At 41.0% G+C, this 18,228-nt stretch overlaps 1 protein-coding gene across 2 annotated transcripts in view; it reads right to left on the bottom strand.

Moving 5' to 3' along the window:
- The window catches only part of SRCIN1 (SRC kinase signaling inhibitor 1), a 2,370,959-nt gene that overhangs the window by 750,786 nt on the left and 1,601,945 nt on the right, over positions 1-18,228 (bottom strand). For both annotated transcript variants that reach the window (XM_044055283.1, XM_044055284.1), the window contains exon 7: positions 12,173-12,265. In XM_044055283.1, coding sequence (XP_043911218.1) covers positions 12,173-12,265 — 93 coding nt within the window. The remainder of the gene's footprint in view (positions 1-12,172; positions 12,266-18,228) is intronic.

The raw sequence follows: 18,228 nt of genomic DNA, 5'->3' as shown, positions 1-18,228 counted from the left end.
CTTACTTACATGTTTACACTTTTGCTTCACTTGTTAGCTCCTCTTCATGCTTTTAGCACACCCTAACTGACTAAGATTCACGTTTGGAGAATGTAAATTTAGCTAGGTGTATGGGACCCTCTAGGCCCCCAAAAGTCACAGGATTCTAAATGTTCTGAGTTGCATCTCAGAGCTATTTTACAACTTTTTGATTTGATGATGACCCGAATAAAACGCATGAATAAGGAAAGAAATTCAGTTTCACTTTTCTTTCAAAGAAAAATAAGTTGTGCCTAAAGCTCATTATACAAAGCTAACAAAACAGTACCCCCCCCCCCAAAAAAAAAAAAAAAAAAAACTGAGAAGACAAATGTAAAGATATACAAATTCAGTCTGAGAATACTGTCTGCTGTCCTGGCCCTGAACAGCGAGAGTTACCATCTTTATATTCCTCTGTTGTTAGACTGGGACAAAATTAAAAGAACAAATGGCTAGAGCTATGAATTATACAGCCAAGGATCTGGGAGAAGAAACCAAAGCACTTGGCTAAAACCCACACAGAGACAGAAAATGTATGCCGAAATTCAGCCAGTTAAATGGCAACACTACGCAATATGACATTATGCCAATGGTCAGCTGCTGTCACACACATCCTGCACAAGCTGCCACAAGCAGCTACTTATCAAGTGCAATGATGATGTTTACCAGTGACTGAAAATGAAAAACATGTGGCCACCTTTCTTTCCACTTTCAGATACAGAGGAATTTATCTTCTCAGCTCACTGTCAGTATACACTGTCAATCTCCCCCCTGTAGCTGTGGCTCAACCTCTTATCTCAAGAATCAAGAAGAAAGATGAACATAAAGCTGAAGAAATTACCAAAATCAAGAAAACTATTGCTTTTATATACTTACAAATTTGCTAAAATGACAAGTTTTTCTTTAGTGCACATTTTGAAAGCAATTAACTCTGAAACTCAATGTCTGTCAACATTATTTTTTAATTACTGAGTTTTCACTGATTTGCCAGGCAAACCACAAATTTTTCAAGGAACAGACCAAAATATGATGCAAAGAATCAAGAACAGTTCAGAGCATCTATACCCCCCCTCACCCCCCCACATATCTGTATTTGTCTATGCATGTTTATAGATTGATATTCAAAATGTTGAACAGAAAACCTTGGTGCATGCAAAAAGTAAAACTTAAAATAAATAAAAGCTTTGTATTGTGAGGGGTTGCACCCACCAGCTAATTATATATACTAACTCCAAGACTGCACAGTATCGGGGAGAGGGTATATTCCTCATCCTCGACAATTATGCAATCTCCCACACTTGTTGACATTCTGCTTACGAATTTTGTCGACTAAATAGCTGTCACACAAAATGATATTCATCAAAATTCAGTACTCCAATACACACATATATGGATCTACTTAAATTGATCAAATATCATTTATGTCGCTATACATAATATCAAAACAAACTGATTAGTATTATGCATGTTGACACCACATGCATCTCGGCATGTGCAAAATTAAAAAAAAAAAAAGTTACCAGGCCTCATATACATGTATTGCGTATGAATGAACTATTTTAATGACATATTGAAAACACTGACAAAAACATTTGAACATATACAATACTGAAAACAAACACTATTGAATGAAATAATATTGAGAAATTAAATCTATTTCCTTTCACAATGTTAATACTAATCCCCCATAACACTAGCATTAAATTAATCTGATAGGATGGTAATACTGCCCTTCCCTCAACCCTAACCCTACATCTTAACTTCATAAAAACCTTCCTGTAACACTGCCACTACACAAGACACACTAGGATGCACAAACATTCACAACCACACACAAGCAGGACTACATCTATCCCCTAACTTAACCAGCTTGCACACAAACATACAATGCCTATGCTTCACTCATCCCAACCCTAATGTTAACACACATAAACACACACAAACACTCTTACCCCTGCAACCCCACTTAACTGTCTCAGCATTGCACACTATCGACATTTCCACTGCTTGGCTTACCATAATATCGATATTAAACCACACCTTAAAAATGGCATTCAACAAATGGCAGGAGAACCAAAGACATATATATCTATATATTATTTAACATTTGTTTACCAGGGAAGTCCAAATGGGACAGAGCCTATTTTCAGCAGATACCCAGGGAGAAATGCTTCAGATGCATGTCTTTGGAATGTGGGAGGAAACCAGAACACCCACAGGAAACCTACACAAAAACAGGGAGGAGATACAGACTCTGCACAGAAGGCACCCCAGTTGAGAATCAAACCAGAACACCTTTTGCTGGGAGGCAACAAAGCTAGCCACTGCACCATTGTGTGCCGCCACCCCTCACCCCCCCACCATACCCCCCCACACACACACACACATACACACACACACACACACACACACACACACACACACACACACACACACACACACACACACACACACACACACACCAGAATATGTGACAATCAATTTCAGACACTTGTATGACTGTGACTGTGTACCTCAGGTATTTGCATCAAATGAATGAATAAATACATAAATAACTGCCACACACAGATTTATCTTTTTAGCTCACTGTTGTGAGAATATAGTGTATAAAGTACAGTTGTGTAAGTCGTACTTACCTGTGACAGTTGATATTCGAATTTCTATATGTCTCAGTGGCATTTGATGTTATCTGCCAAGGTAACCCATTACTAGCCAGCATTCAAAAGCTCAGACTCCCCTCCCTCTTTCTTCCTGAGACAGCTAATTGGTTGAACATATCATGACAAGGAAGTCTTAAGCTGTCGCAGGAAATGTGTCCAGGCTTTTTCACATCCAAATAGAAGGAGAGGAAAGCACCTGAAGCCAGAAGCATCTAGCAAGAGTAAATCCGCAGTCAGTCACAATACCATATAAAAAACAAATCCAACAACTGAATCAAAGAGTTTGAAACCCACCTCAGCTATGTATTTTGTCTGGGGGATGGCAGTTGGGTGCTTCCATTGATGGCAGCGAGGAATTTGAACATCTGCAGTTACAGGTAAGTAGGACTTGTGCAGCTGTACTATGTTTCTCATTACCACTGCCCTCAGTGGCATATGGCTAGATGCCCAAAGCTTACCCTACCTGGGAGGAGGAAGAATAAGGATCCGGGAGCCACCGGAGAATGGTCCTCACAAAGTCTACTCAGACCTTGAAAAGGAATTCAGTTTGTATTGCTTTGCGAAGGGATGAACAGAGGAGAAGGTCGCTGTCTCTAGAATGTTTCTAAAGTCCACCATTTTCTAACATGCCATTGAAGAGGATAAGGACTAGTTGAGGGACTGTGCCTGGAAGAGATTTATCATGGTGGGAGTAACTTAAAACACCAGCAGAGGACAACCATCTACCAATAGGTTGTTTAGAAGAACATTGACCTTTCTTAGCCCCAGTATAGGAGAAAAAGACTTGTTCAGCAATCCTAAAATGCTTTGTTCTGTCAAGGTAGTACCTGAGCTGCCTTTGTGGATCCAAGGTATGTGGAATATTTTCCCCCTTGTTTTTGGACCAGGATTGAGCAGTGGGAGATTGATGACTTGCTTCAAGGTAAATTCAGAAACAACTTTAGGCATGAGTGATGGATTAATGTGCAACACGACCCTCTCCTTATGAAAAAATCAGATGGGGTGGCCCATCATGAGAGCTTGCATCTCAGAGACCCGACTTGCAGATGACAGAGCAATGCAGTATGCATCTCAGAGACCCGACTTGCAGATGACAGAGCAATGAGTAGAACAGTCTTCCAAGTAATGAACCATAAATCAGTCTGTGAGGCAGGCTCAAATGGAGGTATGGTCAATTTTTCAAGAACAAAACTGAGATACCAAGGAGGAGGAATTTGCTTTTGAGCGGGTCTCATGTGCAGCACTTCTTTCATAAACTGTTTGATCACAAAAAGAAATGAAACACGGGATCCATCCGCAGATAAACTGAGATGGCCACACGATGCAGTTTGATTGAAGCATATGACAAACCATCTCTAATTAGCTCACACAAATATTCCAAAAGCAGAGGGGTTGAAACTCTTTTGGGTCCATTGTTACTGGCTAGACACTACCTAGAAAACGTCTTCCACTTGTAAATGTAAGATTTTCTAGTTGCAGGTTTTCTTGCCTCCTTAAGCTATCTCCCACACATTGTCATGGAAAAAGTCTCTAAAATGTATCAAAATAGAATTGTCCAGGCTGTTAGTTGCAAGTGCTCTACATTAGGATGTACCATTTGCCCCTGATACTGTATGAGCAGATCCAGTCTGTGAGGACGTTTTTGATAATTACCCTTGGCCAATTTCATTAACAGGGGGAATCAACTTTGCCTGTGCCAAAAGGGGGTTACCACAATGATCTTTAGTAATTCATTCTGTATCTTTATAAGTACCTTGGGAATCATTTTAAAGGGTGGAAATGCATACAGGAACTTTTCAACCATGGGAATGATAGACAGGATGTCTTTCAAGCTTGGCTGAAAGGGTGCCTTGAACAAAAGTCTTTCAGTTGTCTTTTTTGAAGAGAGGTAAACAGATCTACTTGAGGTATTCCCTACATCTAGATCACATCCTAGAAGAACTCTTCATGGAACTTCAAATTATGAGGGTCTGTCCAGGATCTACTTGGTCTGTCTGCCACTGTGTTTTCCTCTAACAGAATGTATTCGGCCTAAAGAGTCAAAGAATGCTCTGAAACCAGCCCTTAGGTCATCATTGCCATCTGGCAGAGGGTATGAAATTGCACCCCCTTGCTTGTTCAGGTACCACATCATGGTAGTGTCTGTGACCACTAGAAGGACCAGAAGTCCATAAATGGTGATAATTTTTTAAGGCACGAATCACTGCCGACATTTTTATGTGCTTTGGACCCCACAAGCCTTGCACTTCCACTCCTATGGACACTGCTCCTCATGCAAAATCTGAAGTGTCCATCTGGACAGATTGGACTGGGGTAAAGAGACAAAACGAGTCCTGGATTCAGAGATGGTTGATCCCTTCATTGCTGTGGTTCCTGTTTCAAAAATCCCAGTCCAACAATTCTTCAAATACCATTGAATTTTTCTCATGTGTATTCTGGCTAGTGATATCATGAGGATCACTGAACACATGCTGAGGACTCATTTAGAAGTAAGAGAAATACGAGAAAATCATAATTTTTGCTGTGTCTATCCAACACCCCAGGAAAACTATTTGGTGAGAGGGTGTGAGGAAGGACTTTTCAAGGTTCAAAGGTTTATAAGCTCATAAGGTGACTACTAGGCTAACAACCACTGGGGCCTTTTTAAGCCTAGCCATGCATCTCAAATCTCTGACAAACTGTGGTACCCTTGATAAGTGTATGCAAGGGCTTGGGAGATGAAACATTTACAAGCAGGGGCTTGGGAGATGAATCATTTATGAGTTGCCTGTGTTCATTAGAGACATAGGTGCCAAACCAGGGATAAATCTCCTGTTCACCATCCAGATGTCTAAATTACAATGGAATTGGGTTAGGGAGGAACTCTGCTTCCTATGGATGGGGAGCCTGTTCCAGAAAGGGGTAGTCTCTGGGATACATACCTGTCTCTCCTATTTATATCACAGGCAAAGTTTAAGTCTTTAGAATGGGTTCAGTTTGAAGCCCAGGCAGGAAAACTGAGGGGTGTGACCTTGTCTAAGGACTCCAAGTACCTGGATACAGATCTGTAAAAATCAGCAAGTCATCTAAATAAGGAAAATGTGGATGCCTAGGTTCTGCAATAAGCACCCACTGAGGCCAGACTCTTTGTACACACTCAAGGTGCAGTAGATATTGCATGCCAGACACAGCAAATCTCAAAAATGTGCTGAAATTGGGAGCAATAGGAATGTGACTATAAGCGTCCTTGAAATCTAAAGTCACCATGAAACAGTGGCCTGGAAGCAATGCTAGAACTGACTGTAAGGTTAGCATTTTGAATTTCTAAACTTTTATAAAAGTGTTCAGAAAGATTAAATTTAAGACGGGTCTCCAGGAGTGCTGCTTTTTGGTACCAAAAGGATTCTAGAGTAAAATCCTTTGTCTTTGTCTGTCACAGGTAATGTTTCTATGAAGGCTGCTTCTAGCATGTGATGGAGTACTAGAGGAAACAGTTCTGTCTGGTCTGGCAGGTGTGAGGGAATTCCCTTGAAAGGAGTAGGGTTTTCTATCCACTGCCAATTGTATCTTCTCCAAATTATTCTCAGAACCCATTTGTCTGAGACTATTTGCAGCCAGGCTGCAGGGTTGAGGGACAGCCTCAGGGAAACTGCAAGAGAAGGAGGTGTGGAGGGGAGTGGAGGGGTGCCCTGTGACTTGTCAGAGTCATTCCTTTGCAGTAGGTGAGCCTTTATTGGAGAGGAATTCATCTTGTTTGGTTTCAAAGAATCATCCTCCTGCCATTTCCTTTTGGATCCCTGACTATTTCTTGGCTGGGACTTTTGTTTGTTCTGTCCATTGGGCGAAGATGCCTTGTTTGAGGAGAACTTGGGTACATGAAACATCCTAGATACCTCATGTATTAATCTCCCTCTTACAATTTGTGTAACAAAGGCCAAAACACTAATGAACTTAAAGGTGCATTCAAAATTTCGGCTTTAAATTATCAGAAAAATTCTGATTATGTAACTAAGCATACCTCCTTAAACAGCAGAAGAAGGAGCATTTCTAGAGACTGTATCAGCACATTCAAGCACACCTCTAAAAGCAGGTTTTTAAACCTGGGTCAAATTAGAAGCAATTCATTCATATAAGAATATTCATCCAAACTGTACACACACACTATAAAATAAATTTCCACATATAGCCATAATAATTTAACATCCTAAAGGTTAGATTAGTAAAGAGAGACATCCTCTTGCTCTGTAGAACTAACAATTTTCTCTCTTTATCTAAGGTGCTGGATTAGATGAAGCCAAGCATTTTTACGAGCATGCAGGTGAGGAGACTGCAGCTGCGTCAACATTCAAATGAGAAAAGAGAGCTGGGATATCCGAGGTGTCCCTATATTTTCTCTGGGCCTTTTTAGAAACTGCTGGAATAGATACTGGTGTCCTGCAGGCAGCTTTGTAAACATCTTCCAATGTTGGTAAGAAGGGAAGGGCATGGAGAATAGTCACAGAATTAGGGATCTTGTACTGTATAATGTCATACATCCTGTCTAGTTTTGGAGTAGTTTCCAACTGCTCCCAGGCAAAAACATCACTAAATTTAGCAATCATCTGAGGAAAAGTGAACACTTGTTTGGACATAAGCTCAGGATCACCTTCTGAAGAATCAGAGTGACAGGACTTGGTGTCAGCTAGGAAATCACCATTGTCCTCATCAGATTCACCATCATTCTCTGAAACAACAAAAAGGTCTCTAGTAAACTAACACTGGAGCCACATATGAGAACACAGCAACCAGAATTATCTGTCTGCAGGACACCCTTAGCCAAGGAAACCACATCAGTCTTATAAACAGCTATAATTTGATTATCAGCTATATGATGAAGCTTCTTTTTTTTTGTAAACTTAACAAGTAGATAAAATATCTGGGAATACAGTATTATTTCTGGCAAGGGGTTTCTTACCCCAGACTATTCCTGCACATAAAGAGTTAAAGGGTTTGGTTCTGCCACACCTGCACCAGGCACTGGAATAGCACCCAAGGATGTGTTTAATCCCCGTTCCATAATGACTGGCAAAGTTACACTAGAGGGTGATGAGGCAAAAGGTAAGTGGTCTATGGACTGAGCAGTGACCCTGACAGAATCACTAAAAATAAACATAAAAATAATAATAAAACAAGTGGAAGGGGACCCTAAACATGGTTTATCTGAGCAGTAATCCAGATTAAAAAAACAGCACTGGATCTTGTGAAGAGTCAGAGGACCTTCTTCTTTGGATGGCAAAAAAAGACTGAGCACTTACTTCCTGTGACAGTAGAAGACTTCCCTCTCAGGATATACTCAGCCAATCAGCTGTCACAGGAAGAGAGAAGGCTTTTGTAAGCTGGCCAGTACTGGGTTAGCTTGGCAGATAACCCAAACTGCTACTAAGGCACTTGGAATGATGAACATAAATGGATTTAATAAATCAAATCCCCTTTTTCTCTCTCATAGTAAATTATTCCCCTGTTTACTGAGTCCAACATTGATCTACATATAAACATACATGTAAAACTTGTTTGCAACAATTATTTTTCTGTCAGACTGTAGAATCTATAATAACTCATCCAACTCTGTCAAGGAAGCATTTATCAAATATGCTTTCATTGCAAAGGAGACCCTGAACACTTTCTATAATTCAGTAACATCTTTCATATAACTCCTGCCATGTCTTAATTTTTTATTTCCTTGTATTATACCTACCTCTTTTAAATATCATTAAAGTGAATTCCTCCAGTCTGCATTATTTCTCACAGGCTTTGCTTGTATTCATATTTAATGACAGAATCATCTTACGTTCTCTTCGCTTACTCTATTATCTCTTTTATTTATCCTTTGTTTTTATCTATATGTGCCTCATTATCTACATACACTAACGTTTTTGGCATTTCATCTCCCTGAATTTTCTTCCACCTTTCTTCCTCCACACTGTTTTATACATTTTTACAAATGCATTCATAACCAAAGAAAATATTTTGCCTTTTGTTAGACAATCATCTTAAACCTCACTTAAATGTGACGAAGTGCAGCACCATAAGGGGTTGTCCCTCTGGCTTACCTCAAATGTAAATGAAGTATTCTGGTGGAGAGGCATATGATAATGAGTCATGTGCCCTCCATGAAAACACCTGTGGTAAATGATGTACACAGCCAAGCAATTCATAAAACTGCTTGACTGCATAAATCACCCTTAACATCCATCTTAATTAACATGGACAAGTGTTTACATTCACCTATTACTTTTCAGTGGGAAAGATCATCTTACAGGTAAGTGCTGGGGAGTTTAATGGATAGGTTGTGGTGGTGAGGGGTGTTTGCATGTGAGAAAGTGAGTATATGCAGTGGTATAAGTGGTCTCAGATGAATTTTGTAGCCTGTGTGTGTGTGTGTGTGTGTGTGTGTGTGTGTGTGTGTGCAAATGTGTGTCATCTGGGTGGTCACAGTAAGGGGGATTAGTTAGGGGATAGGTATGGAATATGTGTGTGTGTGTGTGTGTGTGTGTGTGTATGTGTAAATTTATGTCAACTGGGTGGCCACTGTAGGGGTATTAGTTAGGGGATAGGTATGGAATGCGTGTGTAAATGTGAGTCACTTAGGTGGTCGCAGTAGGGGGGATTAGTTAGGGGATAGGTATGGAATGTGTGTGTGTGTGTGTGTGTGTGTGTGTGTGTGTGTGTGTGTGTGTGTGTGTGTGTGTGTGTGTGCGCAAATGTGTGTCATCTGGGTGGTCACAGTAGGGGGATTAGTTAGGGGATAGGTATGGAATATATATGTGTGTGTATATATGTGTGTGTGTGTATGTCCGGGGGTGGTCACAGTAGGGGGATTAGTTAGGGGATAGGAATGGAGTGTGTGTGTGTGTGGGGGGGGTGAGTGTGTCCATGAGTATGACTGGGTGGGGGAGTATGTCTGGTGAATGGTGATTGTGTGTGTGTGTGTGTGTGTGTGTGTGTGTGTGTGTGTGTGTGTGTGTGTGCGCGTGTGTGTGTGCAAATGTGTGTCATCTGGGTGGTCACAGTAGGGGATTAGTTAGGGGATAGGTATGGAATATATATGTGTGTGTATATATATGTGTGTGTGTGTGTGTGTGTAAATGTGTGTCACCTGGGTGGTCGCAGTAGGGGGATTAGTTAGGGGATAGGTATGAAATATACATGTGTGTGTGTGTGTGTGTGTGTGTGTGTGTGTGTGTGTGTGTGTGTAAATGTGTGTCAACTAGGTGGTCACAGTAGAGGGGATTAGTTAGGGGATAGGTATGGAATGTGTGTGTGTGTGTGTGTGTGTGTGTGCGTGTGTGTGTGTGTGTAGGTGTAAATTTATGTCAACTGGGTGGCCACTGTAGGGGTATTAGTTAGGGGATAGGTATGGAATGTGTGTGTAAATGTGAGTCACTTAGGTGGTCGCAGTAGGGGGGATTAGTTAGGGGATAGGTATGGAATGTGTGTGTGCAAATGTGTGTCATCTGGGTGGTCACAGTAGGGGGATTAGTTAGGGGATAGGTATGGAATATATATGTGTGTGTATATATGTGTGTGTGTGTGTGTGTGTGTGTGTGTGTGTGTGTGTGTGTGTGTGTGTATGTGGGGGGGGTGGTCACAGTAGGGGGATTAGTTAGGGGATAGGAATGGAGTGTGTGTGTGTGTGTGGGGGGGGTGAGTGTGTCCATGAGTATGACTGGGTGGGGGAGTATGTCTGGTGAATGGTGACTGTGTGTGTGTGTGTGTGTGTGTGTGTGTGTGTGTGTGTGTGTGTGTGTGTGTGTGTGTGTGTAAATGTGTGTCATCTGGGTGGTCACAGTAGGGGGATTAGTTAGGGGATAGGTATGGAATATATATGTGTGTGTATATATGTGTGTGTATGTAAATGTGTGCCACCTGGGTGGTCGCAGTAAGGGAATTAGTTAGGGGATAGGTATGAAATATACATGTGTGTGTGTGTGTGTGTGTGTGTGTGTGTGTGTGTGTGTGTGTGTGTGTGTGTAAATGTGTGTCAACTAGGTGGTCACAGTAGAGGGGATTAGTTAGGGGATAGGTATGGAATATGTGTGTGTGTGTGTGTGTGTGTGTGTGTGTGTGCGCGTGTGTATGTGTAAATTTATGTCAGCTGGGTGGCCACTGTAGGGGTATTAGTTAGGGGATAGTTATGGAATGCGTGTGTAAATGTGAGTCACTTAGGTGGTCGCAGTAGGGGGGATTAGTTAGGGGATAGGTATGGAATATGTGTGTGTGTGTGTGTGTGTGTGTGTGTGTGTGTGTGTGTGTGTGTGTGTGCGTGTGTGTGTGTGTGTGTGTGTGTGTGTGTGTGTGTGTGTGTGTGTGTGTGTGTGTGTGTGTGTGTGTGTGTATGTTTGAATATGTTGGAAGGGGTGATTGTGAGAGTGCCTGTGCGATGCACAACATGGGCCCCTCGTGTTGATTACCACAGCAAAGTGTTTGTTAGTGATCCTAGTGAAGAAAAAAATATTATTGCCTAATATTCTTTGTGGCTAATGTGCCCCTGAATTGCTGGTTTTCACAACTGTGTTAAAGGCTCTTTTTACTACCGCCCTTGTGGCTGGGCTCTTTCCGAATCCTGCCCCAGATGATTCATACACTTTCTTAACAATTAACTTTCTGATTATTGTTGACAAATCTTTATCAGTTTATCTGATGATATCTCATCAAGACCATGACAGGTGACACCAAGGAGAACTAAACAGGAATGTTTATCCCAGTCCTGCCTGAGCTGAAATGCAAAGTCTAACAACTATTTTCATCTTGGTTATTATTAGGGTAATGCAGAAAATGAGGCAGTTGCAAATCTTTTCATATATTTTTTCATTCTGAGACCTTACAGGAGCACCTGTATGGTCATTGGCTAATATATATACTCACTCTAGCAGGTTTCCCTATAGGAAGCAGAACTGTGATGGTTTTTTTTTAATTTCTAAATGTTCCCTGAATATAAACTTCCTGATCTCCAAGATCAGGGTCTTTAGACTATGTTTTATTTTGTTTGGTGGTTTGTAGTGCCTCTATCCTGTGCAGAAGTCCCTCACTCCAGGTATCCTATAAAAATTCCTTAACAATGGATTGTAAGATCTGTGATTCACACTCTGAATCAGACAGAGCAGGCAGTAATTATGCCCTGGTGGGCATTTATCCATCTATTGTGATGTTTCCCCTATGGAGTACCATGTTTGCTTTTTTTGGATAAAGTGTAGCACTCAGTTTTATAATTTCACAATCTAGGCATTCCCTAAAGTCCTGGTTTCCTGTAATTCAATTACATAAATATTTCCTAGAAACTACAGTTTGCTGAAAAAAAAGATTATTGCATAAATACTGGTATAGCTAATTAAAGTACCAAATATTGTACATTACAAAAAATCTATTGTACACTACCATTTATCATACCTTCTGTAAATACTGATCAATGAACAGCTGTAATTCAGAGGTTTTTTATTAGTTTTTAAATCAAAGTTATACTCTCTGCAGGTTCTTACTTTGTGATTTCTCCATCAGTACTTCTTAAAAGAGCAGTTTGTACAAGGCCGGTCAGACTGGCGATCTGTTTCTCCATGGCCTCCATTCTCTCCCTGGAAAGAGAAAATAAAACCATCACTTAGTTATACATGCTTACAAAAATGGAGTTTACAGAGAGCACAGTACAGACACATGGGAGAATTTATCATTAAAAGAATGACTAATAATTTTCATGGTTCCAGTACTTGTCCAAGAGGAGAGTAAGACTCTCTTGGCATGAGGTGTGTGACCCATACAGAAACTTGAAGAAGCATAAAATTATGTCTTCTGGGTTGAAGCAGTCAATATTGTCCTCCCAGCTATGGATGAGTCAGGTTTGCCTGTGACTTGTGGAGTTTCGCAGCAGCTCTGCAAGTTTGTAAATCTGAATCACTTGTGGAGTTTGCAGCTATTACACAAAGAAGCTACTAAAGGCAGGTTCATACCCTGTAAAATAACTCTGTTTTATGTTAACACACTTTGCTGTATTTGTGTGTTTCCATTACAACAGTTAAGTAAAGATGACTTAGATGTGTGCTGCCCATGTGCACACTGTTTAACCGGGAAAAGCCGAAAGACACAACAACATTGTTTTATGTGGTTACACGTATGCAGTGTACCACTTTACTGATGACTGTGTCACATGTACTGTGGGCCTTAAAGAACCAGTATCTTTGCAATGTATATTTTTGAATATGCAGTTTTACATGTTACCAGATGCATGTATTTTGAGGGACAATATGTGAAGGAAGCCACTGCAATCATGTTAGTATTTTTTCTGTCTGGTGTAATGAATTTCCTATCAATCTCATAATCATGGCAACTTCAATATGGGTGCTAGATCTGTTGAACAGATCTTCTGAAGCACCAATACTTTACTATGTCGAAAAGAGTCTCTTTTTTAATCCAGTCAAGTAACTGCAATTCTAAAGTTTTGTCAATACCTTAAAAATACGTTGCAGTATAGTCTTTCTGAAGGAATCTTACCCTGACTTCTTTTTTGAAGTTTACCTGTTTTTAAATAATGAAATTTTATGCTTCACCCTCACACACACACACACACACACACACACACACGCACACACGCACGCACGCACACACACACACACACACACACACACACACACACACACACACACACACACACACACACACACACACACACAAAACAAATGGCTTATAAGCTATTTAGTGATTGCAATAAGCTTTCATAACAGTAACAACCCTGCATAACAAAACAAGTACCAAAGTCATTATCTTTTTGGAAGGAAGGAAAGGCTCAGTGAGTGCACGTGCCTGGGTTTAGAAGTCATCTAACACTCCCTGGAAGGAATAAAAGCTTTTCTAGAGCGATAAACTATACACAAAGAGAGTACAGCCCTGCTCGATTTGGGATGTGACACTATTATGTATTTGAAAAGTGAGGTACAATCTTTTAAGTGTGTCTCCTTTTAGGTGTACATGACTCGGTATCTTATGGTCCCTGAGATCGCTGCCCAGTATTTTTCATATATACTCCTGTAGATTATGCCACTAAAACCTAAATTATACAATGGTTCCATATTTTGTAGTGTGACATGAATTATTAGAATAAATCTTTGGCATTTAAATGTTGTGTTGTCTTTCATTCTCAAGTTAAGGAGATAGAAGCAGTGTAGTTTTGCCATGAAGACTTAGTTGCTCCCTTCCACATCTCAGCGTACCTGGTATACCTGGGCACAGCACACTGTCACTTCATTCTGACTTATCTGTCATTTCTTTGTGTTTATGGATTGCAGTAGAATGTTTTTTTCCCCACCCTTTACAGTGCATCATTATTGAAGGAGATGGGGTGGGTTGGGGGGGTAAGTGAACCATGGCTGGAGACAACATGTAAACACTTTAAAAGGAAGTAGTTCCAAAGTATTTCATTTGTTTATTTATTTATTTATTTATTTACATTTGTTAGCTAAGAAGCCTCCACTGCTGACATTCATTCTTCTTCTCTCTAGAGGATATCTCCACCTCTCCAGGGTCTCCTCTACCTGTTCCCTGCTCTCAATAAAAATCACAATGTCATCCTCAAACATCATAGACTCCTGTCTGATTTTGTCTGTCAACCTAAAGTAGTTAATGGTAAATAGATTAAAAGTATAAATAATAGTACTGTTGATCCCTGTGAAACTTCATAGCCAGCATGTAACCACTCTGCATAGCCATTCACTGTAACTTTTACCTGTCTGCATATGACTGTGGTCCTTAAATGACATTTCACATACGAATAGCCATTCACTGTAACTTTTACCTGTCTGCATATGACTGTGGTCCTTAAATGACATTTCACATACGAATAGCCATTCACTGTAACTTTTACCTGTCTGCATATGACTGTGGTCCTTAAATGACATTTCACATACGAATAGCCATTCACTGTAACTTTTACCTGTCTGCATATCACTGTGGTCCTTAAATGACATTTCACATACGAATAGCCATTCACTGTAACTTTTACCCGCCTGCCTATGACCATCATCATCAGCCCCCTTTTACCCATTTTTTCTACATGGGGTCGGGGTAGTGTGTTAACTGTCGCCAACTCTCTCGATTCAGTGCCACGCTGCCTGCCTATGACCGTGGTCCTCAAATGACATTTCACACGAAGTACTCAGTGCTGGGTACTTCTGCAAACTTCTCTGAGGCAGCAGACTGTCTGATGTGTGCATAAATCTTATTAAGTATAGCTACAGAAGTTGGTGGCCAGCATGCTCTCAGACAAGGATTTTTGGTAGATTTCTGTTCTGGTGGAATAATGTTGATTTCATTCAGTGTAAATACTTTTTGTGCTTCTGGCTTTTATTCTCTTTTATGATTATTTGACAATTCAGCCTGCTATTGATGACATATTTAACTAAAAATAAATAAATTATATTAAATACACCAGTAAATATAAACTGTCTGCATTATTGCTTTGTTTCAATAACAACCCTGATTTTTGGCATACAGTGATCTGCAGATAATTACAGAAAACATGAAGCAGATTTTCCCAGACACTACAAATCTGCCAGCTTCTCTCCTCATTGTTGTGACACAAACCAGCAAACTAACAAATCACTGAAACAAAATGGTTGCCTAGTTTTATATATTGCATGTTTAGTGTGATCTCATCTGGTACAATGAAAAAACATATTACACTTTTATGAAACAAAGAATGGGGTGGCATGTTGGTGCAAGAGAGGAAAGCTCTGAATGCATATGTACTGTCCTTTTGTTTACATTTTTCTGTTTTTTATTGCACTGTGTTGCACTGTGCCAGATGACCACTAAGCATCCTTCTATCGGCCAAGGCTATGCATCCCCTCCCCCATCCTTGGTTGGCACTCCCTAGTGATGGGGAGAGCTCACTGGGGGGGGGGGCTGTTATACAGGCAGTATAAAAGTGGTGTGCATCCTCCCCAACACCCCAGTAATAAAGGTGTATTTAATATGGGCCCTTACTCACCTGGGCAGGAGACAAGTAACCTCCATCTCAGCAGAAGTTACTATCTCCTCGATGGACCCCCCCCCCCCCCAACAACGATCACTACTGGCTTCTGAAATTAATTTTATTTCATAGAAAGTACTTTTAAATCTCTGTTCCAGTTCTGTTATTTTCCCCCTGCATATACAGTTCAGCACCACATGACTTGATATTATCCAGATCGATATTATCGACAGACCACGATGCTTTGCCAGAGATGGCCTCCTCCTGTCACCCCTGGGATTCCGGATACTGGATAAGGTTCTTGCTGCCCCTATAGTGCCTTTTTTAGGCAAGGTTCAAATGACAAAATCACCACCGTAACAGGAACAGGCAAGCAAGAACTGAGGGTGATGCTACTCAATGCTAGAAGTCTAAATCTCAAAATGCACTCACTCGTGGCACTCCTTAAAATGGAGAACGTCGATATCTGTGCAGTGACTGAGACCTGGTTCAAGGCTCCATAGAGCACCCCTGCACTATCAGGCTATAACTCATACCACACTTTTCGGCCATGTAACCTGGACTGGAACACCAAAGGCGGAGGTGTGTCCATATTCATTAAGGATATCCACACCTCCAGGCTAGTTGCTCAGCATAATGCATCCGAGGTTATCCAAGTGCAACTAACTCTGGGCAAAACTGCAATCCAAACTGTAGCTTGCTACAGATCCCCCGCCATGCCCCAGGATTCCCACTCCTCTTTTCTTGATGTACTGGAAAATATTAGGGTTCAACCAAACACTCTAATAATGGGCAATTTCAACTACCCCACCATTAACTGGGAAAACTAGTGAGTGAATACATGCACCAACTCCTTTGCTCAACGCTTTCTGGAATTCATAAACTCCAATGCCCTGGATCAACTTATCCACACACCCACCAGGGGCAGCAATATCCTAGATCCAGTCATTACCAACATGAGTGACTGGTGTTCCACACCTGAAGTCAACGCCTCATTGGTCCGATCCGACCGTAAGCTAATCACCCTAGATATCCACATCCTGCCCCCATCCCCCATTAAGGAAACCATGGTAAAAAATTTCTCCAAAGCCAACATCATGCTTCTTAAGACAGAAGTGGTGAACTTCATGACACCCATGCAGATGGGCAATACAGTTACAACTACTGAATCCTACACAATTGCACTTTATAAGCACTTACACAAGTGCATGGCTCATGCTATCGCAAACAGAACCAAGATGCTATTCCCCAAAAAAAGGAAGCCAATCTGGTGGTCCCCTGCCATAAACAAACTGTACAACAGAAGGAAGAAACTGTTGCAAAAGAGAGCAAAATCCCATGAGTGGAGGAGCTCCCTGGTTAGCCTCAGTAAGAAGCTGCGATCCTTGATAAAATCCTCCAAAGCTAGTTACGAAAACAAAATCGCCACTGATTCTAAAGACAAACACAAAGCATTCTATAGCTATGTCAAGAATCTCAATGGCAACACTCAGATCTGCTCTGAGTTACAGCACAATGGCATTAAATATACAGACCCAACTGATATTGCCAACATCCTGGCAGATAGGTTCAGTGCTAACTTTACCCCCCTCTCATCCCCTAAAGGGCCCATATCTATACTGGAAGAATGCAAAGTTTCTGTAATCATGGCTGCACAGGTAAAAACCACATTCTCCGAAGCCAAGAACACAGCATCCATGGGACCAGACAACATCCCAGGCTGCATTCTACACAAACTACAGAACGGACTGGCACCCCACTCAAGTACCATGTTCAATCATAGCCTCACCACGGACCCCGGGTACTACTGCCCCATTAGCCTGACGAGCCTGGTCTGCAAGGCCATGGAAAGTATCATCATGGAACTTATAAACAAAGACATTGGTAATCTCCAAACTCTGGACCCCACCCAGTTTGGGTTTGTAAAATGCAGATCATGTCTCCTAAACCTAATAGACTTCTTGACATTTATTTTAAAGTAAGTGCAGTCATTAAACAAGAAAACAGATAATGCTGAGAAAAGAGGAAGGTTCTCCAAAATCCTTATGTTAAGGCTGCCTGAAAATGCAGAAGGAAAAAAAAACATGGATAGCTTTTTGCACCAATGGCTGCCTGAAATCTTATATAAGGACCTTGGGCCTACCCAGCTTGAGAGGCTGCACAGATCTCTGGTGTTCAAGCACTGTGTGCAATCATGAAACCATGTGCACTCACTGACATGTTATCTGTTCTAGTTAATTGCAAGAATATGTCTTTTGATAATAATTAGTAACAAACTGCAGATGACCAGTAGAGCAAGATGGAGCTTTTAATGAAGGGTGGCATCAGGATCCTCTTGTATTATGCAAATACACTGAGGGTACCAACAAAAGAGAGGTTGGCACTTTAAAGATTCAGAGACAGTTTAGCAGGATCTGCGGCAGAAAGTTCTTTTGGATTCTAACCTTCAGATGGACTGTTGCCTCAGTCAAATTAGCTCTGTCATAGGTTCATAGGCTAACACTTGTCTAATGATCCAGAGAACATTTGCAGCCTAGCCAAAAGATCCCAAATCATGAATACCCACAGAGATAAACA

Source organism: Protopterus annectens, chromosome 13.part0 (genome assembly GCF_019279795.1).
Source record: "Protopterus annectens isolate FY-2018-M chromosome 13.part0, PAN1.0, whole genome shotgun sequence".
Taxonomy (NCBI): domain Eukaryota; kingdom Metazoa; phylum Chordata; order Ceratodontiformes; family Protopteridae; genus Protopterus; species Protopterus annectens.
This window is presented reverse-complemented; position numbering and strand designations above follow the sequence as displayed.